The 26,309-nt window shown below is 39.3% G+C and overlaps 1 protein-coding gene across 5 annotated transcripts; it reads left to right on the top strand.

Moving 5' to 3' along the window:
* On the top strand, window positions 1–25,199 carry LOC117481177. Of its 5 annotated transcripts, none has more exons than XM_034128766.1 (6): window positions 1–524; window positions 22,528–22,614; window positions 22,846–23,145; window positions 23,513–23,639; window positions 23,750–23,774; window positions 23,905–25,199. In XM_034128766.1, the coding sequence occupies exons 2-6, from the start codon at window positions 22,533–22,535 to the stop codon at window positions 24,019–24,021; spliced, it is 651 nt and encodes a 216-aa protein (XP_033984657.1). In that variant the 5' UTR covers window positions 1–524; window positions 22,528–22,532; the 3' UTR covers window positions 24,022–25,199. The 5 variants fall into 5 exon arrangements, with proteins under 5 accessions (XP_033984657.1, XP_033984656.1, XP_033984653.1 ...); XM_034128765.1 differs by lacking the exon at window positions 1–524 and adding an exon at window positions 12,207–12,235; XM_034128762.1 differs by lacking the exon at window positions 1–524 and adding an exon at window positions 19,252–21,080.
* The last annotated feature ends 1,110 nt before the right edge of the window (window positions 25,200–26,309 follow it).

Here is a 26,309-nt window from a genome sequence, read left to right as displayed (position 1 = left end):
TGTGTTCATCACGTTAGTTGGTAAAGGGTGAACTTATTACATTTAGTAACTAAACCAAAATAACTAAAGGTATGACATAGAAAGATTGGAGTAAACAACAGTACACTTTTCCCTCTAAATTGTAGTGAAATGAAAGTTTAAAATGTAGTCCTCAAAAGCTGTACTAAAACTTGAGCGAATGTACGAATACGTCCCCCCACTGCACAGGTAGTGGTACAACTGCATTACAGAGCTATATCCTGTAATACATTGTCTTTGAAAAGAAAGGGTCATAAGGTGCTCTTCAACCTCAGACACACACGTACAGACACACGTCTCAGTCAGCACGGCCACAGACCCCCAGCCATTACTTCCTGTGCGGAAACTATTTCTGGTGTGTAGGAGGCCGGGCCAGGTTTAAACCTGACTTCACATGCACGACAGCTACACCGTCATTTGACACATTTGAGTTCCTTTTATTTTCATATGAATATAGTTTACTATTTGTTGCCTTCGTAGCCTTCAGATGTAGATACTCACTACCGGTAAGTCAGTAGTTACTTTACAGGACATTTGATTCTTACCAGCAGTCTAATCCAGTGATTCTCAAACTTTTTTCAATAATGTACCCCCTTTGAAAAAGAAATTCAGCCAAGTACCCCCTGATCAGCGCAAAAACTATTTGTTAGGGAAAAAAAGCCTATATAAAGAGGTACAGTACAGCCTTGCACCATCAGTGTCTGATTTATTAAAACAACATTGTAACTGAGAAACACTTAAATGCTACATTTCAAATGTTTACAATCCATCACTAAATTCATGGCCAACCAATTTTAACATAATGCAATAACGCTAAGACGACATTAGTTGCATTGAACTGATGTTTTTAATAAGTTGTACTTACAATTTAGTGAGAAACATGGGCTTGTGCTTCACTGAGGATCTTTGTCATTCTGACAGGGAGGCAAGTGCTTATTTTGCTCTGGGACCTCTGTGAATTTTATGTTTTATTTGCTTTTTTTATTTTCTATTTTAGTTCAATTTTGTATACACCCCCATTAGCACACACATTAAACATGACTTCATTATGCAGCAAATTAGGCTATTTAAAGTATTGACATTTTAGTCATACAGCCAGGTGCATGTTAGCGGACATGAACACATTCACACAGGAAAGTCTTACACGCATACCTTTGTGTGCACAGACACACACACAGACACTGTGTTGGTTTTGGGGGTATGATCAAATGGCTCTAAAGAAACTCAGAGAGAAGGCAGCTTTGACCCCATTGTGACCCCCAACCATCGTTTTGCTTGCTTCCCATGATCCAATGCTGTGAAATCAAAAAGAGCCTTTGAAGAATCACCAAATTGTTGTTAAACACATTTAAACATTTAACAGTTAGAGCATCATGCTGGTCCTTGTGTACGATCGATATCACTGGTAATGTATGATTTTTTGTATTGTAACACTGTTGCATTGCCTGTATGTTTGTAAGAAGACATGATTAATCTTTGAAAAGAACAAAAAAAACTTTTTACTAACTTGTAGTCTTCTTTGCTGATAGATGTGTGGCAGTATCTTTTTTGGAATGTGAACCAACGCAATAAAAAGTCACACGTGGTCAAGAAGTGTTGTGTTGTGTTGTTTCTCAGCAAAGTTAACTCAAACACACACGCATCGCTCACACGCACACACATCGCTCACGCGCACACACACACACACACACACACACACACACACACACACACACACACACACACACACACACACACACACACACACACACACACACACACACACACACACATAAATAATAATGCAGAGCTAGACTTATAATTAACACAAGGAAGTAACAATGCTGTATAGTCATGGGGTTTTGAACGGTGGCTTTATTAAAGATTGGTAGGAAGAAACATGTATAGGCATTTGCACACAACTCCATGGCAGTTTAGACTTTTTAGTTTTTAATCCATGCACACACTCATACACACATACACACAGTGTCCAAAAGTCTATACATTTGTTAATAGAAGCACCGAAATCTTTAAGTTATGTGAAACAGACAGTGTACATATACTTTGTTGGAAGAAAAAAGTAAAAATGTGTGCAGAGAATTAGCATCAAAATGTACTTGAAGTACCAAAAGTAGTAATACATCATAATTCTTGGTCCATTATTGTGTAAGCATCATTAATATTGCAGTGGGGGACATTTGTTATACTTTTAGGTAAACTGTGTATTAATACATATTAATAATCTCATGTTATCTAAACCTAAAATAATGCATGTTAGTTGTTGTGATTGTATTACATACATTTAGTGGAGTATTGGTAGCAGTAGTATACAGGAGTAGTAGTATAAAGTACATAGCATAACACAACTCAAAGAAAGTACCTGATAATTCTAACTATGTACTCAGTTACCTTCCAGCACAGACTTCTACTCAACTGTAGCTCTCTAAAGATGTTGCTATTAACTAGTTTGGTTTTAGGAAATGAGCACACTGATATTATTTAGTCACAGACAGAAATGATAACATGACAGACGAGCAGTGGTGTAAAGTAACTAAGTACATTGTACTCAAGTACTGTACTTGTTGAGGTAGCCGTACATTTCTTGAGTATTTTAATGTTTAATGTCTACTTCTACCCTCCTACAGTTCAGAGGTAAATATTGTACTTTTACTCCACTATATCTATTTAATAGCTTCAGTTATTTTACAGATTTGGATTAATGATGGGAAATATAATCAACATTTAAAGGAGAGGTGTCATGCTTTTCCGGTTATTACCCGTCCCCTTGTGTGTTATGTAGGTTTTTATGCATGTAAACGGTGGGCATGATGTCAAGCCGTACCCGGAACGAAATGGACCAATCCGTGGAGCCGTTACGTTACGTCCGCGGAGCCGTTACGTTAAGCCCCCGCTGATTGGTCCAAATTGACCAATCCACGGACTTCCTCACACACACATCTGTGTGCAGGGAGCAGGCAGCTCAGCTGATTTCTCCTCCCTGGCTGCAGGCTGATAACAGACAGTTGGGATCGCGGCGAAATTCTCTCTGCAGACCCATTCTCACAGCGTTTATCAACCTTTTTCTTACTCAATATCAAGCCACACTTATTGTTTTTACTTCGGCTGTGAGTTTGTGTGTGCTCAGGATGAGTTTGGCTATGTTTCACTATGTATCCTAAACAAGGAAACAACACCAAGTAGTTTACAGAGATGCTGTATGAGAAACCAATGTGAGTTTGGAAAAATGCAAAGTATAAATCTATTTTAGTATACCTCAACAATGGAATTATGATCAGTGGAAATGGCCACACACCTCTCCTTTAAATAAGACTTTAGTTTCACCTGGAGTATATCCACAAGCTACCCTGCAGTATAAAAAGTCATTAAAACTAGCTGCACCTTTACCAGCTTTGATAACACTTTAATGATCAATAATTATAATCAAAACTTATCATATATATTATTCTGAAATGGGCCAATCTCCATAATGAGTACTTTTACTTTTGGTAATTGGTAGTATATTTTGATGCTAATACTTTTGTACTTTTTCTTGAATGCAGGACTTTTACTTGTAACAGAGTATTCCTACACTCTGGTACTTTTACTTTTACTCAAGGGCATTTCCATTTGATCTAGTCTGCATGTCTTTGGACTGTGGGAGAAATCTAATGTAAGCAAAGGGAGAGCGTGTATCACACTTTGGATTTGTAACCGGGACTAAAAGTAAAAAAAATAGAGCATAGAGGTTTATTTTCGCCTATCGCCACTATGGGGCAGCACTGTAAAACATATTTATATTCCTAGACGAGTCATTCTCTCTTCTATCAAAGGCTGGTTTAAAAGTTACAGTTTTTCTCTGAATGCTTGAACACTACTGGGATCCTTGAAGCACTACTGTAAATCATTTAAACTTGTCGCCATGACATTTATCAAGTGCGTCACATCAGGCATGTTATCTGCTCTACACAGAGTTTGCAAAGTAATACACTTAAAGATGTTACCATTAGACTGTCTTTGCTACACTATCTGCCAATTGCACATTCCAAAGCACTATAAAGATGCAAAATAAACAACCAAACATGTTAGGCACCAATGGAAACCAATATCTAATGCCCTTTTGGTGTTTTATTGATAGTGTATTATGTTTGGAATACACATAGCAGCTGCCACATGTAAACTACTGTTGGTGCTTCCTGTGCTTATTCAAATGATGGATCGTGTGCTCTTTATCAAGGCAAAAACACAAAAGAGTTAAAAAACTTTTGCAGAATAGTTTGCTTTTAAGAATGTATAGAGTTTTCCTCAAGTAGTCTACTCAGAAAAGAAATGGAGCACACAGGGACAAAGTAAGATTGGGGTTATTTTTGTTTCTGGCCGAGCGACAAGTTAAACCCTGTGATCACTGCCCTCTAATCTTTGGTTTGACGCAGCCTTTTTCTTCAAGATTGAACCTCCAGCAAACTAAATATATTGCTGGAATGTGTCAACTAATGAGTTAATGAGATTTAGCAAAAATGTTAAAACACACTTCACTATGCATGGCCGGAGCACCATCTAAGGTGTGAGAGGCCTCTCAAAGCGTCAAGTGTTTTGGAGTTTTCACTCATTGTGGCTCCAGCCACATCCACAAACTTCTGCTGAAGTCATTTCTGAGAAAAGCCCTTGAACCAACCTGTTCTCCATGACCCGCAGGGAACTTTAGGCTGGCATGATAAATCACTTAGACATATCAGCTTCAAAAGGGACACACATATCTATTTCTTTTCTTGTCAAACTAGGGTTGAAAGTTCAGTACATTTCATGTGTATTGGACAATGAAGTGCTGTGCGGTCCATTGGGAGGGAGAAAACGTCTTATGTTCACTGTTCCTTTGGCTGCATCAAATCAAGTAGTAGCTAAGATTTAACCAAATGAAATCACCATATTATCCAAATTCCATTCCTTTATGCAACAAATGTGTCTTGGATAGATTTATAACTTGAATTCTAAAGTAAAGGCAACACAATATTTTAATAGTTGTTCAATAGTTGTTGTTTTTTATGTATTTGTATATGTGAAAAACACATTCTTATAAAAAGGTACATTTCCTTTTTAAACAGGTTTACTTTAGATATCACGATGGCTGACTCATTATTTCCAGTCAGAGGAAAACAGGCCCTTAAAAAGGTTTGAGTATATGATGGTGACAGATGAAAGTGTGTAAACAGGACATGCTAAAGGAAGCACAGTAATAAACACTGGTTGATAACAGACCCTTCACATGTTTCACTGCTGCATGGGAGTATGTGAAAGACAGGGACTGAAATCCGTCCGTGACAGTGGAAGGATATCATGATGGTAAACAGACTGAATGAAGACCACAGGCTGTCATTATTCACAATGAAAGGGATCCTTTGAGTTTCTTCTTGAGCTGAGTGGGTGAGTCAAATAAGGAACGCCAGCAGGCCAGCTGCTTGGATACAATAAAGATGTACTTTTATAAATGTATTGCTTTTTGGATGTAAAAGAAAAGGAACCTATACAATGTGACCTTTAGTGTCTATCACTCATGAACAGGGGTGGACAGAGAAGATATTTTACTTACATTTTAAGGTAAAAGTATTGTAAAAGTACTGTGTTACAAGTTCAAGTCCTGTATTCAAAATTAGATCATTCAAGTATTGAAAAGTATAAGCACCAAAAGTAAAAGTACTCATTATTCAGAATTGTCCATTTCAGAATCATATCATTTTTACTGGATTATAATTATTCACAATTCTTGTGTTCATCACGTTAGTTGGTAAAGGGTGAACTTATTACATTTAGTAACTAAACCAAAATAACTAAAGGTATGACATAGAAAGATTGGAGTAAACAACAGTACACTTTTCCCTCTAAATTGTAGTGAAATGAAAGTTTAAAATGTAGTCCTCAAAAGCTGTACTAAAACTTGAGCGAATGTACTTAAATACGTCCCCCCACTGCACAGGTATGGGTACAACTGCATTACAGAGCTATATCCTGTAATACATTGTCTTTGAAAAGAAAGGCTCATAAGGTGCTCTTCAACCTCAGACACACACGTACAGACACACGTCTCAGTCAGCACGGCCACAGACCCCCAGCCATTACTTCCTGTGCGGAAACTATTTCTGGTGTGTAGGAGGCCGGGCCAGGTTTAAACCTGACTTCACATGCACGACAGCTACACCGTCATTTGACACATTTGAGTTCCTTTTATTTTCATATGAATATAGTTTACTATTTGTTGCCTTCATAGCCTTCAGATGTAGATACTCACTACCGGTAAGTCAGTAGTTACTTTACAGGACGTTTGATTCTTACCAGCAGTCTAATCCAGTGATTCTCAAACTTTTTTCAATAATGTACCCCCTTTGAAAAAGAAATTCAGCCAAGTACCCCCTGATCAGCGCAAAAACTATTTGTTAGGGAAAAAAAGCCTATATAAAGAGGTACAGTACAGCTTTGCACCATCAGTGTCTGATTTATTAAAACAACAACATTGTAACTGAGAAACACTTAAATGCTACATTTCAAATGTTTACAATCCATCACTAAATTCATGGCAAACCAATTTTAACATCATGCAATAACACTAAGACGACATTAGTTGCATTGAACTGATCTTTTTAATAAGTTGTACTTACAATTTAGTGAGAAACATGGGCTTGTGCTTCACTGAGGATCTTTGTCATTCTGACAGGGAGGCAAGTGCTTATTTTGCTCTGGGACCTCTGTGAATTTTATGTTTTATTTGCTTTTTTTATTTTCTATTTTAGTTCAATTTTGTATACACCTCCATTAGCACACACATTAAACATGACTTCATTATGCAGCAAAGTAGGCTATTTAAAGTATTGACATTTTAGGCATACAGGTGCATGTTAGCGGACATGAACACATTCACACAGGAAAGTCTTACACGCATACCTTTGTGTCCACAGACACACACACAGACACTGTGTTGGTTTTGGGGGTATGATCAAATGGCTCTAAAGAAACTCAGAGAGAAGGCAGCTTTGACCCCATTGTGACCCCCAACCATCGTTTTGCTTGCTTCCCATGATCCAATGCTGTGAAATAAAAAAGAGCCTTTGAAGAATCACCAAATTGTTGTTAAACACATTTAAACATTTAACAGTTAGAGCATCATGCTGGTCCTTGTGTACGATCGATATCACTGGTAATGTATGATTTTTTGTATTGTAACACTGTTGCATTGCCTGTCTGTTTGTAAGAAGACATGATTAATCTTTGAAAAGAACAAAAAAAACGTTTTACTAACTTGTAGTCTTCTTTGCTGATAGATGTGTGGCAGTATCTTTTTTGGAATGTGAACCAACGCAATAAAAAGTCACACGTGGTCAAGAAGTGTTGTGTTGTATTGTTTCTCAGCAAAGTTAACTCAAACACACACGCATCGCTCACACGCACACACATCGCTCACGCACACACACACACACACACACACACACACACACACACACACACACACACACACACACACACACACACACACACACACACACACACACACACACACACACACACACACACACACACACACACACACACACACACAAATAATAATGCAGAGCTAGACTTATAATTAACACAAGGAAGTAACAATGCCATATATAGTCATGGGGTTTTGAACGGTGGCTTTATTAAAGATTGGGAGGAAGAAACATTTATAGGCATTTGCACACAACTCCATGGCAGTTTAGACTTTTTAGTTTTTAATCCATGCACACACTCATACACACATACACACAGTGTCCATTTGTTAATAGAAGCACTGAGATCTTTAAGTTATGTGAAACACACAGTGTACATATACTTTGTTGGAAGAAAAAAGTAAAAATGTGTGCAGAGAATTAGCATCAAAATGTACTTGAAGTACCAAAAGTAGTAATACATCATAATTCTTGGTCCATTATTGTGTAAGCATCATTAATATTGCAGTGGGGGACATTTGTTATACTTTTAGGTAAACTGTGTATTAATACATATTAATAATCTCATGTTATCTAAACCTAAAATAATGCATGTTAGTTGTTGTGATTGTATTACATACATTTCGTGGAGTATTGGTAGCAGTAGTATACAGGAGTAGTAGTATAAAGTACATAGCATAACACAACTCAAAGAAAGTACCTGATAATTCTAACTATGTACTCAGTTACCTTCCAGCACAGACTTCTACTCAACTGTAGCTCTCTAAAGATGTTGCTATTAACTAGTTTGGTTTTAGGAAATGAGCACATTGATATTATTTAGTCACAGACAGAAATGATAACATGACAGACGAGCAGTGGTGTAAAGTAACTAAGTACATTGTACTCAAGTACTGTACTTGTTGAGGTAGCCGTACATTTCTTGAGTATTTTAATGTTTAATGTCTACTTCTACCCTCCTACAGTTCAGAGGTAAATATTGTACTTTTACTCCACTATATCTATTTAATAGCTTCAGTTATTTTACAGATTTGGATTAATGATGGGAAATATAATCAACATTTAAAGGAGAGGTGTCATGCTTTTCCGGTTATTACCCGTCCCCTTGTGTGTTATGTAGGTTTTTATGCATGCAAACGGTGGGCATGATGTCAAGCCGTACCCGGAACGAAATGGACCAATCCGTGGAGCCGTTACGTTACGTCCGCGGAGCCGTTACGTTAAGCCCCCGCTGATTGGTCCAAATTGACCAATCCACGGACTTCCTCACACACACATCTGTGTGCAGGGAGCAGGCAGCTCAGCTGATTTCTCCTCCCTGGCTGCAGGCTGATAACAGACAGTTGGGATCGCGGCGAAATTCTCTCTGCAGACCCATTCTCACAGCGTTTATCAACCTTTTTCTTACTCAATATCAAGCCACACTTATTGTTTTTACTTCGGATGTGAGTTTGTGTGTGCTCAGGATGAGTTTGGCTATGTTTCACTATGTATCCTAAACAAGGAAACAACACCTCCACGGAGCTCAGCGCGATTCACAACGTCCCGACCAATCAGAGCACACTGTGCCCGACCAATCAGAGCACACTGTGCTCACAGGGAGGGTGGGGGCTGGAGCTTTTGGAGCTACAACGAGCCATTAAAGGCAGAGAGTGAAATTCAGTGAATACACGTAGTTTACAGAGATGCTGTATGAGAAACCAATGTGAGTTTGGAAAAATGCAAAGTATAAATCTATTTTAGTATACCTCAACAATGGAATTATGATCAGTGGAAATGGCCATGACACCTCTCCTTTAAATAAGACTTTAGTTTCACCTGGAGTAAATCCACAAGCTACTCTGCAGAATAAAAAGTCATTAAAACTAGCTGCACCTTTACCAGCTTTGATAACACTTTAATGATCAATAAGTATAATCAAAACTTATCATATATATTATTCTGAAATGTGCCAATCTCCATAATGAGTACTTTTACTTTTGGTAATTGGTAGTATATTTTGATGCTAATACTTTTGTACTTTTTCTTGAATGCAGGACTTTTACTTGTAACAGAGTATTCCTACACTCTGGTACTTTTACTTTTACTCAAGGGCATTTCCATTTGATCTAGTCTGCATGTCTTTGGACTGTGGGAGAAATCTAATGTAAGCAAAGGGAGAGCGTGTATCACACTTTGGATTTGTAACAGTGATAACGCATGCTCCACCGGGACTAAAAGTAAAAAAAATAGAGCATAGAGGTTTATTTTCGCCTATCGCCACTATGGGGCAGCACTGTAAAACATATTTATATTCCTAGACGAGTCATTCTCTCTTCTATCAAAGGCTGGTTTAAAAGTTACAGTTTTTCTCTGAATGCTTGAACACTACTGGGATCCTTGAAGCACTACTGTAAATCATTTAAACTTGTCGCCATGACATTTATCAAGTGCGTCACATCAGGCACGTTATCTGCTCTACACAGAGTTTGCAAAGTAATACACTTAAAGCTGTTACCATTAGACTGTCTTTGCTACACTACCTGCCAATTGCACATTCCAAAGCACTATAAACATGCAAAATAAACAACTAAACATGTTAGGCACCAATGGAAACCAATATCTAATGCCCTTTTGGTGTTTTATTGATAGTGTATTATGTTTGGAATACACATAGCAGCTGACACATGTAAACTACTGTTGGTGCTTCCTGTGCTTATTCAAATGATGGATCGTGTGCTCTTTATCAAGGCAAAAACACAAAAGAGTTAAAAAACTTTTGCAGAATAGTTTGCTTTTAAGAATGTATAGAGTTTTCCTCAAGTAGTCTACTCAGAAAAGAAATGGAGCACACAGGGACAAAGTAAGATTGGGGTTATTTTTGTTTCTGGCCGAGCGACAAGTTAAACCCTGTGATCACTGCCCTCTAATCTTTGGTTTGACGCAGCCTTTTTCTTCAAGATTGAACCTCCAGCAAACTAAATATATTGCTGGAATGTGTCAACTAATGAGTTAATGAGATTTAGCAAAAATGTTAAAACACACTTCACTATGCATGGCCGGAGCACCATCTAAGGTGTGAGAGGCCTCTCAAAGCGTCAAGTGTTTTGGAGTTTTCACTCATTGTGGCTCCAGCCACATCCACAAACTTCTGCTGAAGTCATTTCTGAGAAAAGCCCATGAACCAACCTGTTCTCCATGACCCGCAGGGAACTTTAGGCTGGCATGATAAATCACTTAGACATATCAGCTTCAAAAGGGACACACATATCTATTTCTTTTCTTGTCAAACTAGGGTTGAAAGTTCAGTACATTTCATGTGTATCGGACAATGAAGTGCTGTGCGGTCCATTGGGAGGGAGAAAACGTCTTATGTTCACTGTTCCTTTGGCTGCATCAAATCAAGTAGTAGCTAAGATTTAACCAAATGAAATCACCATATTATCCAAATTCCATTCCTTTATGCAACAAATGTGTCTTGGATAGATTTATAACTTGAATTCTAAAGTAAAGGCAACACAATATTTGAATAGTTGTTCAATAGTTGTTGTTTTTTATGTATTTGTATATGTGAAAAACACATTCTTATAAAAAGGTACATTTCCTTTTTAAACAGGTTTACTTTAGATATCACAATGGCTGACTCATTATTTCCAGTCAGAGGAAAACAGGCCCTTAAAAAGGTTTGAGTATATGATGGTGACAGATGAAAGTGTATAAACAGGACATGCTAAAGGAAGCACAGTAATAAACACTGGTTGATAACAGACCCTTCACATGTTTCACTGCTGCATGGGAGTATGTGAAAGACAGGGACTGAAATCCGTCCGTGACAGTGGAAGGATATCATGATGGTAAACAGACTGAATGAAGACTACAGGCTGTCATTATTCACAATGAAAGGGATCCTTTGAGTTTCTTCTTGAGCTGAGTGGGTGAGTCAAATAAGGAACGCCAGCAGGCCAGCTGCTTGGATACAATAAAGATGTACTTTTATAAATGTATTGCTTTTTGGATGTAAAAGAAAAGGAACCTATACAATGTGACCTTTAGTGTCTATCACTCATGAGCAGGGGTGGACAGAGAAGATATTTTACTTACATTTTAAGGTAAAAGTATTGTAAAATTACTGTGTTACAAGTTCAAGTCCTGTATTCAAAATTAGATCATTCAAGTATTGAAAAGTATAAGCACCAAAAGTAAAAGTACTCATTATTCAGAATTGTCCATTTCAGAATCATATCATTTTTACTGGATTATAATTATTCACAATTCTTGTGTTCATCACGTTAGTTGGTAAAGGGTGAACTTATTACATTTAGTAACTAAACCAAAATAACTAAAGGTATGACATAGAAAGATTGGTGTAAACAACAGTACACTTTTCCCTCTAAATTGTAGTGAAATGAAAGTTTAAAATGTAGTCCTCAAAAGCTGTACTTGAACTTCAGCGAATGTACTTAAATACGTCCCCCCACTGCACAGGTATGGGTACAACTGCATTACAGAGCTATATCCTGTAATACATTGTCTTTGAAAAGAAAGGCTCATAAGGTGCTCTTCAACCTCAGACACACACGTACAGACACACGTCTCAGTCAGCACGGCCACAGACCCCCAGCCATTACTTCCTGTGCGGAAACTATTTCTGGTGTGTAGGAGGCCGGGCCAGGTTTAAACCTGACTTCACATGCACGACAGCTACACCGTCATTTGACACATTTGAGTTCTTTTTATTTTCATATGAATATAGTTTACTATTTGTTGCCTTCATAGCCTTCAGATGTAGATACTCACTACCGGTAAGTCAGTAGTTACTTTACAGGACGTTTGATTCTTACCAGCAGTCTAATCCAGTGATTCTCAAACTTTTTTCAATAATGTACCCCCTTTGAAAAAGAAATTCAGCCAAGTACCCCCTGATCAGCGCAAAAACTATTTGTTAGGGAAAAAAAGCCTATATAAAGAGGTACAGTACAGCCTTGCACCATCAGTGTCTGATTTATTAAAACAACAACATTGTAACTGAGAAACACTTAAATGCTACATTTCAAATGTTTACAATCCATCACTAAATTCATGGCAAACCAATTTTAACATCATGCAATAACACTAAGACGACATTAGTTGCATTGAACTGATCTTTTTAATAAGTTGTACTTACAATTTAGTGAGAAACATGGGCTTGTGCTTCACTGAGGATCTTTGTCATTCTGACAGGGAGGCAAGTGCTTATTTTGCTCTGGGACCTCTGTGAATTTTATGTTTTATTTGCTTTTTTTATTTTCTATTTTAGTTCAATTTTGTATACACCCCCATTAGCACACACATTAAACATGACTTCATTATGCAGCAAAGTAGGCTATTTAAAGTATTGACATTTTAGGCATACAGGTGCATGTTAGCGGACATGAACACATTCACACAGGAAAGTCTTACACGCATACCTTTGTGTGCACAGACACACACAGACACTGTGTTGGTTTTGGGGGTATGATCAAATGGCTCTAAAGAAACTCAGAGAGAAGGCAGCTTTGACCCCATTGTGACCCCCAACCATCGTTTTGCTTGCTTCCCATGATCCAATGCTGTGAAATCAAAAAGAGCCTTTGAAGAATCACTAAATTGTTGTTAAACACTTTAAACATTTAACAGTTAGAGCATCATGCTGGTCCTTGTGTACGATCGATATCACTGGTAATCAGGGGCGTCGCCTGGACCTGAAAACATTCGGGGCTTAGCCCACAGTGGCGGCGGCACAACAGTGGCATTTTTTACTGCAACACTCCCCACACGCACACACACAGTACACCCGCGACTGTTACAATGAAGGCTCGATAATCAGCTCACGGCATATAGGCAGGGGTAAAGTGGTATTTTTTATGAGTGGGGGGCTCACCTCCTCTAGGGGGTTCTGGGGGGATGCTCCCCCGGGAAGATTTTTTTTTAAATATTGAAGTTAAATGCATCAATCTGGTGCACTTTGAGAGCAAAATGAAGAGATCTATGGATACCTCTCTCAACACCCATATGAAGCAGAACTGTAAACAGATGTACTTTTTCTTTATGGATATTTTACTAATCACTCCCCTTTTAAACTCTATTCTTGTTTTACTGCCATATAGTATTTCATAACTGTTTTTCCTTTATTCTCTTTTTTTTAATAACTATAATGATCATATGAAGGTGTGCCGCAGGAGGCACAGCAGCCCTCTGTCTGATGGACAGATGTGTTCATGACGACTTATATATTTACTTTTAATTCATTCACAGTGCGGTATAATGAGACAATAACAGGCTACAGATGCGGACATACACACAGACACACAGACACACACACACACACACACACACACACACACACACACACACATATATGTATATATTTATATAAATATATACAATTTCAGAATCAAACAGAGCACTCTCATAATAACGTAACACTATCAGAGACTGGATATATCCCCCCCCCCCTCTCTGGTCGCTACAATGAGGGAAATAAATGACGGGCCAAAAGTTTTATTTACAAGTATTACAAGTAAGCAGAGGACACCAAACCAACTGAGACCTGTCTGTCCGCTGCATCTACGCACACACTGTACCACACACACCTACACCACACACACGCACCTACAGCTCCTAAAGCCGGTGGCGTTTTCTCCCGGAGGCCAAGGGAAGCCAGGCTTCCCCTGTTTTTTCGGATTGTAGTTATAATTTAAATAAATAAATAAAAACACTTTGTTTTGTTTCGATAATTCTCCTTTGCTGTGTGTTGCTGCCGGCCCGTCTCTCCCCCACTCTCATTGAGTATTTTACAAAGAGTGAAACAATCAGCGCCCCTCTAGATGTTATGGTGAAACAGTAGATTGCATTCACTGTTGCGAGAGGAGGCTAGTCAGATTGGGCTTCCCTTGGTGAAAAAAATTGAGGGATTGACCAATCAGATGAGGCCCATGTGATGCCCCTGCCAACCTGTGATTGGTCAGGGCCATGCCAAGGGAAGCCAGGTGCTTCTGGCTTCCCTTCAGAGGCGGCTACGGACTGAGCTAATTACAGAGACGAGGGCCCTTTCTCATGTCTTCAAATGTTCCTCCTCGACTCCCCTCCTCGACTCCTATCCTCGAGACTTATGGCGCATTTCCATTGCAGCGCGTAGCTCGCTTTAAGCGTGCCGTGTCGTGCCGTCCCCTTTTTTGGTTGTGCTTCCACTAGGCCTCGTTCCGGTGCGGCACGGCGCGGGGCCACTTTTTCCCCTCTTTTCTGGCCCTAGAAAATTGTGGTTCTATCGGGGCCAACAAACAGGGCTGAGTCGGGCTGAGTATGCTAAACTAGAGAGAGGAGCGCTGGCAAGAGGGCTAGGACTACAACAAGATGGACATATTTGACCGTGATTTAATTGTAATACACGTTTCAAAATGATGCCGAAGTAACAACATACTGATACCGGTTAGTAAAAACCATGAATTAATGCTTTGTCAAGTCTGCAGACAGACGGCAGGCGAAAAACCTTTTAAAATTCGTGTTTTTCTAGATGGAGATTGGCTAAGCTAACGCAGTATATGCCCCGACCGTCCACACTCACAACAACGGCCTATACAGACATAAATAAAGCAGCGACTGTATTCACCATGACACAGGCAGTCTATGGTGTGTACTTGTTTAACTTTTGTCGAGTTTCTGAATATATATAAGGAGCTGTGAGCTAACGGCTGTGTTGTGTTTCTGGATTTCTCATTGAAGATGACGTCACGGCTCCGCCTACACTGCGTTACTATAGTAACTACCCCAGTTCCTAAACTGTAATGGAAGCGCAGCATGAAGTGAGTCGGCCCTGTTAAGGCCCAACGCGGCCAAGCCGTACCGAGCCGTACCGAGTGTGGCCGAGGCCGACCGTGTAGTGGAAATGCGCCATAAGTCCCGCCCACAGGAGATGCGACCGGAGGAGCCGAGGAGGGGAACCGAGGAGAGAGGAGGGGAAGCAGCAGGCGGTTAGAGAAATGAGAACTCCTCTCCTCTGAGCGGTCATTTTAAAGAGACGTCCATTAATGATGACAGGAGGCACAGCAGCCCTCTGTCTGATGGACAGATGTGTTCATGACGACTTATATATTTACTTTTAATTCATTCACAGTGCGGTATAATGAGACAATAACAGGCTACAGATGCGGACATACACACAGACACACAGACACACACACACAGACACACACACATATATGTATATATTTATATAAATATATACAATTTCAGAATCAAACAGAGCACTCTCATAATAACGTAACACTATCAGAGACTGGATATATCCCCCCCCCCCCTCTCTGGTCGCTACAATGAGGGAAATAAATGACGGGCCAAAAGTTTTATTTACAAGTATTACAAGTAAGCAGAGGACACCAAACCAACTGAGACCTGTCTGTCCGCTGCATCTACGCACACACTGTGCCACACACACCTACACCACACACACGCACCTACAGCTTCTAAAGCATATAATCAGGCTACAGCCGTTGTGTATTTTATTATGTGAAGCACTAAATGGTTTTAGAAAAATATCGACTTTGTTTGTAGATATCTACTAAACTAAAGCAAATAAAGAGAGTAGGCCTGTTATACTGAGTGATATGATATATATTATACACACTGCTCTGCTTTCTGCACGGACCTCACAGCTGTTCTCACTGTAAACATCGCGTCGCGATGAAAGCAGTTAATAAAATAATATCCAGGGGATGCATGCAGAGCTGTCATTGGCTGAGATAAGTCCGGCCGTGCGTCTCGACTCTTTGAAACATCACTGTTGCCGGAAATGCATCCACGAAGGAGCCGTGGAGGACTGTGGAGGACCCGTCAGTGTATCCTCGGTTATAGCTCCTCCAGAGAGCCTCCTCGACGCTCGATGCTCGGTCCTCGATGTGCATTTCGAGAAATGAGATGTCCTTCAACATGGCGCGCTAAAATTCATTTCCGGGTCACTACCGGAGGACCGAGGAGTCGAGGAGTCGAGGATGGGACATTTGATGACATGAGAAAGGGCCGAGGACTGTTGCTGCACTTGCCGTGTGTTAGAAAGGGAAGGGAAGAGAAGGTGGACTATCGCATGCAAATGTTTCTGTACATAATTGTTTTTGAATTCATGTGTTTCATACACGCCTACTAATACTTTGATGTGTACATACAACTTTAAAGGTCTCCTGATTTACTTTGTGAATGAATGCACTGCGCATTGAGCGGCTGGTATTGCATTTGGGGGGGGATGTGTCTGCATAAATTAATAAGAAAATGCTTAAATTAATAAAACGAGAGTTTCGGCTGGAGAGTGCGTGCGGACCAGTCGGTTAGATAACAGGCGTGTGCAAGTCCTGCATCTGTGTGATACAAATGTGTGTAAAATGATACCGGGCGCTGTAATCACTCATCTGGTTACGTTATTGACCACCCCCCCAACCAACCCAAAAAAATGGGCTTCCCCTAAATTTTTCCCCACGCCACGCTACTGCCTAAAGCATATAATCAGGCTACAGCCGTTGTGTATTTTATTATGTGACTGACTACTAAACTAAAGCAAATAAAGAGAGTAGGCCTGTTATACTGAGTGATATGATATATATTATACACACTGCTCTGCTTTCTGCACGGACCTCACAGCTGTTCTCACTGTAAACATCGCGTCGCGATGAAAGCAGTTCATAAAATAATATCCAGGGGATGCATGCAGAGCTGTCATTGGCTGAGATAAGTCCGGCCGTACGTCTCGACTCTTTGAAACATCACTGTTGCCGGAAATGCATCCACGAAGGAGCCGTGGAGGACCGTGGAGGACCCATCAGTGTATCCTCGGTTATAGCTCCTCCAGAGAGCCTCCTCGACGCTCGATGCTCGGTCCTCGATGTGCATTTCGAGAAGTGAGGGGTGTTTCTCAATCGCGAGTAAAGCTGCTTCAGAGCCACTATTTCAAGCATACTACGTCATCGAGTGCCGCCGAAGTACTGCATACTTGGAAATCTACCGAGCCCGGCGTACTCCGTTTGGAGAAATACCGAGGAGTCGAGGAGGGACATTTGATGACATGAGAACGGGCCAAGCACATGTTTATTTCCATGCAACTCTCTGATTGGTCTGGTGTCATGCCTCTGTTGCATTCACTGAACACGGGAAATTACAGTGCTGCCGTCCTCTCTTGTGTCATGATGAGGTTCACGTAAAGCACGGTTAATGTATTATATTATTGAGGGAGAATTGTCCGGGGCTACAGAAAAAACATTCGGGGCTAAAGCCCCGGATGTCCAGGCCAGGCGACGCCACTGCTGGTAATGTATGATTTGTTGTATTGTAAGACTGTTGCATTGCCTGTATGTTTGTAAGAAGACATGATTAATCTTTGAAAAGAACAAAAAAAACTTTTTACTAACTTGTAGTCTTCTTTGCTGATAGATGTGTGGCAGTATCTTTTTTGGAATGTGAACCAACGCAATAAAAAGTCACATGTGGTCAAGACGTGTTGTGTTGTTTCTCAGCAAAGTGAACTCAAACACACACGCATTGCTCACACGCACACACACACACACACACACACACACACACACACACACACACACACACACACACACACACACACACACACACAAAAATAATAATGCAGAGCTAGACTTATAATTAACACAAGGAAGTAACAATGCCATATATAGTCATGGGGTTTTGAACGGTGGCTTTATTAAAGATTGGGAGGAAGAAACATTTATAGGCATTTGCACACAACTCCATGGCAGTTTAGACTTTTTAGTTTTTAATCCATGCACACACTCATACACACATACACACAGTGTCCATTTGTTAATAGAAGCACTGAGATCTTTAAGTTATGTGAAACACACAGTGTACATATACTTTGTTGGAAGAAAAAAGTAAAAATGTGTGCAGAGAATTAGCATCAAAATGTACTTGAAGTACCAAAAGTAGTAATACATCATAATTCTTGGTCCATTATTGTGTAAGCATCATTAATATTGCAGTGGGGGACATTTGTTATACTTTTAGGTAAACTGTGTATTAATACATATTAATAATCTCATGTTATCTAAACCTAAAATAATGCATGTTAGGTGTTGTGATTGTATTTTGATAAATTATCAGGTAACTAAAGCAGTCACATACATTTTGTGGAGTATTGGTAGCAGTAGTATACAGGAGTAGTAGTATAAAGTACATAGCATAACACAACTCAAAGAAAGTACCTGATAATTCTAACTATGTACTCAGTTACCTTCCAGCACAGCCTTCTACTCAACTGTAGCTCTCTAAAGATGTTGCTATTAACTAGTTTGGTTTTAGGAAATGAGCACACTGATATTATTTAGTCACAGACAGAAATGATAACATGACAGACGAGCAGTGGTGTAAAGTAACTAAGTAAATTGTACTCAAGTACTGTACTTGAGTACAATGTTGAGGTAGCCGTACATTTCTTGAGTATTTTAATGTTGTTTCTACTTCTACCCTCCTACAATTCAGAGGTAAATATTGTACTTTTACTCCACTAGATCTATTTAATAGCTTCAGTTATTTTACAGATTTGGATTAATGATGGGAAATATAATCAACTTTAAGACTTTAGTTTCACCTGGAGTAAATCCACAAGCTACTCTGCAGAATAAAAAGTCATTAAAACTAGCTGCACCTTTACCAGCTTTGATAACACTTTAATGATCAATAATTATAATCAAAACTTATAATATATATTATTCTGAAATGGGCCAATCTCCATAATGAATACTTTTACTTTTGGTAATTGGTAGTATATTTTGATGCTAATACTTTTGTACTTTTTCTTGAATGCAGGACTTTTACTTGTAACAGAGTATTCCTACACTCTGGTACTTTTACTTTTACTCAAGGGCATTTCCATTTGATCTAGTCTGCATGTCTTTGGACTGTGGGAGAAATCTAATGTAAGCAAAGGGAGAGCGTGTATCACACTTTGGATTTGTAACAGTGATAACGCATGCTCCACCGGGACTAAAAGTAAAAAAAATAGAGCATAGAGGTTTATTTTCGCCTATCGCCACTATGGGGCAGCACTGTAAAACATATATATAACATATATTCCTAGACGAGTCATTCTCTCTTCTATCAAAGGCTGGTTTAAAAGTTACAGTTTTTTTCTGAATGCTTGAACACTACTGGGATCCTTGAAGCACTACTGTATCTCTGAAATCATTTAAACTTGTCGCCATGACATTTATCAAGTGCGTCACATCAGGCACTTAAAGCTGTTACCATTAGACTGTCTTTGCTACACTATCTGCCAATTGCACATTCCAAAGCACTATAAAGATGCAAAATAAACAACTAAACATGTTATTTAGGCACCAATGGAAACCAATATCTAATGCCCTTTTGGTGTTTTATTGATAGTGTATTATGTTTGGAATACACATCTATACTCTGCAAATGTGGACACCTGTGTGTGTATTTGAGTTCACAATATTCAGCAAACTGCTATGCCCGGCACACAGGAAAAGCAAAAGCCACAAGCAGCTGCCACATGTAAACTACTGTTGGTGCTTCCTGTGCTTATTCAAATGATGGATCGTGTGCTCTTTATCAACGCAAAAACACAAAAGAGTTAGGGGAATAGTTTGCTTTTAAGAATGTATAGAGTTTTCCTCAAGTAGTCTACTCAGAAAAGAAATGGAGCACACAGGGACAAAGTAAGATCTAAGCTTTGGGTTATTTTTGTTTCTGGCCGAGCGACAAGTTAAACCCCGTGATCACTGCCCTCTAATCTTTGGTTTGACGCAGCCTTTTTCTTCAAGATTGAACCTCCAGCAAACTAAATATATTGCTGGAATGTGTCAACTATTGAGTTAATGAGATTTAGCAAAAATGTTAAAACACACTTCACTATGCATGGCTGGAGCACCATCTAAGGTGTGAGAGGCCTCTCAAGGCGTGTTTTGGAGTTTTCACTCAGTCATCCACAAACTTCTGCTGAAGTCATTTCTGAGAAAAGCCCTTGAACCAACCTGTTCTTCATGACCCGCAGGGAACTTTAGGCTGGCATGATAAATCACTTAGACATATCAGCTTCTAAAGGGACACACATATCTATTTCTTTTCTTGTCAAACTAGGGTTGAAAGTTCAGTACATTTCATGTGTATCGGAGAATGAAGTGCTGTGCGGTCCATTGGGAGGGAGAAAACGTCTTATGTTCACTGTTCCTTTGGCTGCATCAAATCAAGCAGTAGCTAAGATTTAACCAAATGAAATCACCATATTATCCAAATTCCATTCCTTTATGTCTTGTAACCCCAGCAACAAATGTGTCTTGGTTAGATTTATAACTTGAGTTCTAAAGTAAAGGCAACACAACATTTGAATAGTTGTTCAATAGGTTTTTTAAAAAAAAAAGTATTTGTATTAGATTTACATTCTTATAAAAAGGTACATTTCCTTTTTAGACATCACGATGGCTGACTCATTATTTCCGGTTAGAGGAAAACAGGCCCTTAAAAAGGTTTGAGCATATGATGGTGACAGATGAAAGTGTATAAACAGGATGTAGTAATAAACACCGGTTGATAACAGACCACAGGCTGTCATTATTCACAATGAAAGGGATCCTTTGAGTTTCTTCTTGAGCTGAGTGGGTGAGTCAAATAAGGAACGCCAGCAGGCCAGCTGCTTAGATACATTTACTTTACGAAAAAACAACATTGTGATTCACTGCTGTAATTGCATCTTAAGGGACTGGGTGTCAGCCTGTTGTGACTTGGGTTGTTGACTTCACTGTGGCCTCGCCTGCTTAAGAATGTCCTGCAGAAACCCCAGACAACCTTGGACATTATGGTGGAGTGGTGACTTCTTATTGGTGCACTTCAGCTTTTAAAGGGGACCTATCATGCAAAATGCACTTTTTGATGTCTTTTATACATACATATGTGTCCCCGGTGTGTCAGGGAACTCACGCAGCGTCAGAAAACAAAACCCTCTCTCTTTTCCTCTGTACCCAAATCTCTAAAAACGGGGGTACAACGGAGCTGATCCGGATTTGCGTCCGATATGACGTAATATCGTAAATGTGGACCCACGGCACTATCAGAAACGTTGCTATCAGAAACAATGCCCGACGTGTATTTGAAGTAATATGGCCTTTGTTTACATTAGCAAGCATCGCTAACACACAGAGCTAACCTGTACTGGAGAGAGTATGTGTAAAAAAGCAGGAAATAAAAAAAGGTACTCACCTTGTGCTAAACCCGCAAGAGAAAAAGCATTTGAGCTCCATACTGTTTCAGAAATAATCCTTGATGTGGTTTGGAACATAATATGGCATTTAATCACGGCAGCATTTAGCTGAGTATCTCGTAGAATTCTGAGCAGGCATTAGCTCCCCCTCCTCTTTTTTTTTCTTTCAAGCTAAGGACCCCGAACCTGCAGCTCTCTAACAGGCCTGAAATAGAGGGATATGAGGGATGTCTAAAATACATGATCTGTTTGGTATTTTGAGCAAAACACATCATAGACATGTTTTTTTATATATTTGTATATATCTGAGACCCATAATATATACTCCACAACAAGCTTTGAGAGAGAGCTACGGTATCAATTTCAAAATGAAAATGCAAACTGTCATTTCTGTTTCATTTTCTTCAACCTCAAGACACACACGTACAGACACACGTCTCAGTCAGCACGACCACAGACCCCCAGCCATTACTTCCTGTGCGGAAACTTTTTCTAACTATTTGTTGCCTTCGTAGCCTTCAGATGTTGATACTCACTACCGGTAAGTCAGTAGTTACTTTACAGGACGTTTGATTCTTACCAGCAGTCTAATCTATTATAAAAAATGTAACCGCTGTATTATTTTCACACTGTAACACAAATTGGGTTATTATTTGTATTTTGTTTGCCTGTCTGTGATGTATTGATTTTGATTGTTACCTCTTTTGGCCAGAGCACTTAGGAAACGTTTTGTAATGTCAGCGAGGTATACTTTTCTACATACAGCAATAGGCAACATACCATTGGTTATATTTCCACATTACATACACATTAACATGATGTTAACAGTGAAATGATCTTTGTTTTAAGGTGTGATGGAGGATTTTTCTAAATATTTGGGTATCAACTGGACCTTTTTTCTGATTTGTTGCATGTTCTGGATTTTCTCACCAGCAGGTAAAAATCACTTACAACACCCTCGCGCTGACTTTTTGAATAGTACAGGAATAGTTTGAAATTGTTTAAAGTTTCTTTATTAGATCTATACCAATTCTATGTTTGTACATGTATCTCTTGGCAATAAAATGAATTAACATATGTACCAAAATATACCCACGATATTGCTCACACGGTTCAAGTAAACATATAAACATATAATCATTCATCTACATTTGATGATGTTCACAGAAGGAAACAACATCTCGAGGGAGGTGGGCAGCCCAGCGATCCTGCACTGTAACATCAGTTCAAACAGCACGCTCAATCAGCTGACATGGAAGATGAACAGAGTGCTCCTTTTCAGTTTCAGGCCAAAGGAAAGTTTACACAAGAGTGACGAAGCTAAACGACTGAACATTAATATGTCAGAGAGCCACCCGTACGCCCTGGTCATAGAAAGAGTCCAGAAATCTCACGAAGGGAACTACACCTGTGAGATCAGCACGGTGATGGGAGTTGAAGAATGTAAATGGGAGCTGAAAATCACTGGTGAGCTAATACGTCTTAAATTATAAGGACATACTGTATAAGTAACCCTTAAGGAAAGAGCAAAGGAAATAGGATGTAAACAGGAACAGGGGGAATGTTGGATTTTAAACAGAGACAACCATTGTATGCTACTGCTACTAGATAGAGTTGCTTTTACACATTTTCTGAGATTTTGATTGTGGATTTTGAAGTATAACTCCGTCAATGCACACAATATTAGTAATGTAATGCCATGAGTCGCAACCACAGCCTCAACTTCCTTTATGAAACAATGATGTCACACACACAGAATCACCCTGTCTTTCCATGGTATTGAGCTAAATGTAACTGCATATTAGACTCATAAAAACTGTTTTTATTCCCCCAGAGGAAGTGGTACCTGGAAATCTAAACACGCTGATGGTTGTTGCGGCAGTTGTTGTCCCTTGTGTGTGTTGCTTGATTTTTATACTGGCTTTAATCATTCTGTATAGATGTCATAAACAACGTGCAGAGTAAGTTGCATCCAGTACTTATTTATTTAACATCTTATAACGTACACACAAATATTTGGGGTTAATGGCATTATACTCTAACACATAAACAAAATGTCTTTCTCTTTCAGGAACTGTTCTCGCACCTCAGAAATGGTAAATGATTTGTCATTAGGATGATTCACTGTTATGTAATATGTTTTGCAGAGATACTCACATTAAAATGAGCTGCAGTTGTACTGGAAGACAAAACGTAAATGACTTTGGTCCTTTTTTTCTTTAACAGCAGCCAGAAGAAGTAATTTATGAAAACTGTCTGGAAAATGATGTCATACAACAACATGGCTATATTCAGCCTCTCCCTTTCAAGACTAGGTCTAGACAAGGAGGGGCTCAGTACTGAGCAGGTAGAGGATCGTCTATTTTTAGAGTATTTTTGTTGAAAACACATGCCTTGTGGCTGTTCTCTAAATGAAGGCAGAAGATGAAAACAATGTGCCAGAAGACGCTACAGCACTGTGGATCTGAGGGAAACAACACCTTCTACCCTTCCTTTTCTTTTCTTTTTTACCTTTATTTAACCAGGATTGGTCTCATTGAGATTAAAAATCTATTTTTCAAGAGAGTCCTGGCCCAAGAATGGTTACAGCACAGTTACAGACCATTTTAAAACACACAATCACAACACAGTCATACACCAAGTTTATCCAAAGCATTTACAGACACAGCGGCCTGCTTCAAGGTCAGTTAGTAGCTTTTAGTCTGTTTAAAGAAACCAGCTCTCTGAGTTTCAGCTCAGTTTGAAGCTGGTTCAGGAGTAGCGTAACTGAACGCCCTCTTCCCCAGTTCACAATCAGATTTAGGGGGACCAAATTATGGAATGCCTGTCAGAATAGCGTACCTGTATTAAGTGTTACAATAACCACAGAAAAAAACTATTTATCTACTTTTTGTAACAGTTGTTCACTTTGAAGAACTATAATATATACACATACTCATACACTTTGTGTCCTTCTTTTTATACATTTGTGTTATATGTTAATATAGTATGCTGTTGTTATGGTTTGCCATCAGTATTGAATTCCTAATATTTCTTGTATATTAATCTTGTGTTGTCTATAACATTGTGAATTCTAACATTATTTGGGGCGAGGTTTTCTGCCTTTTCCTGTACTGTATAATTTAACTGTTGTGTTTGTACATTATGTTGAACATTTTGAATGTAGTTCATTAAAGGTACATTGCTACCAAAAAGACTATGAGGAGTTCAGCAGATAGATGTGAATACAAAGAAAACTGTTGAAAAAATGATTGATGAGGATACCAAAGGGAGTCCTGAAGAGCAGCTAAGCTTCAACAGCTCACACAGATATCCCATAAATCTTAGATTCTCTGTATGCTTCAGTAGATAATGGTAGTAAAGCTTAAGGGAGTTTACCAGTCATGTGATACTGCGACCACAAGATCACCATTACGCAACTCGATGGCGTCTTTTATTACCATGTCTGGCTCTGTAATAACCATTTATATGAAACGCCCAAATTCCAGGCTTTTAATTAAAGTTATTAAAAGTTGCCTCTTTTTCTTGTACTGGGTCCCAGTTTGGTTTCTACTGCACAGCACCACAACAATACAAAGTACCACCATGAATGTTGCACATTTACATCCTGCCACTGGTTTCCTTTGTTCTGTCGTTGACAGCTGGAGGCGGTAATGTGTCGAATAAACAACTGAAGTGGAAGACTGTTAGCAAGTCAGCATGGAGGCGATGGAGGATTAAAATGAAGTAAAACATGAGCTTTGAAAATTACTATTGAAATATGTGAGTGACACGGTCAATGTTCATGCTTACAAGTTATTGTAATAACATTACAAAAATATGAATCTCTGCTTTAAGAGTTTTAATTTTTGTTCGCACCACAGTGTTACACCATTATTGAAATGGAAGGGAACCTATTATGCAAAATCCAGTTTTTCATGTATTTTCTACATAAACATGTGTCCCCTCTGTGTAAAGATATTCTGAAAGTTTCAGGAAAAAAGATTCTCTCACTTTTTGTCCTGATCCATTTCTATAAAAACCTGTCTGAAAATGAGCTGATCAGATTTTGGCCACTTTATGATGTCATAACGATGTTTTGGCTTGTGTAACCATTAGCCAATCACCAACCAAGGTAACACTCTCCCCACCTTATCACCTGAATCTCCCCCTAGAGCACTATTGTGTTCTTTTTAACCAAATATCTCTCGGGCGTGGGGAGTGGCTCCTTATTTTCATCTAAAGTAAAAGATAGAGAATCAGCACTTTTGAAACAGGGCTGAAAGAGAGGGGATTATGGGATGCTGCAATCAGGGTAGGAATTTCACGGCGGCTATGACGGCCATGGCCGTCGTTGCCAGTCGGTCTGGCTGTTAAACCCCGAAAATAATTGTACGTTCTACGGCCACAGTGGCCTTTGTGCCCCTCACACTGTTAATATCTCGAAGTTGCTTTAAAAGCGTCAGAGCAGTGGTCTGGTCTCTGAACTGCATTATGCTGCATTCACACCGGACGCTCTAATCGCTCTAGTCTCACCGTGGCTAGCTGTGTTTACTCCTGTCATTCAAACAGGACGCGCTGGAGAGGGGTCGGGGCTTATCTCCATGTAAATGCTGTGGTAAAAACCAACTACAACAAAATGAACATATTTT

Source organism: Trematomus bernacchii, unplaced genomic scaffold (assembly GCF_902827165.1).
Source record: "Trematomus bernacchii unplaced genomic scaffold, fTreBer1.1, whole genome shotgun sequence".
Lineage (NCBI taxonomy): Eukaryota > Metazoa > Chordata > Actinopteri > Perciformes > Nototheniidae > Trematomus > Trematomus bernacchii.
The sequence above is the reverse complement of the archived record's forward strand: the minus strand, read 5'-3'. Positions and strand labels throughout refer to the sequence as shown.

What these genes read in the sequence shown, in the direction of transcription:
- LOC117481177 (XM_034128761.1), top strand. An exon ending in CTGGATTTTCTCACCAGCAG is followed by an intron (nt 22,615 to 22,845) that starts GTAAAAATCACT and finishes TGATGTTCACAG; the next exon opens with AAGGAAACAACATCTCGAGG. An exon ending in GTTCTCGCACCTCAGAAATG is followed by an intron (nt 23,775 to 23,904) that starts GTAAATGATTTG and finishes TTTCTTTAACAG; the next exon opens with CAGCCAGAAGAAGTAATTTA.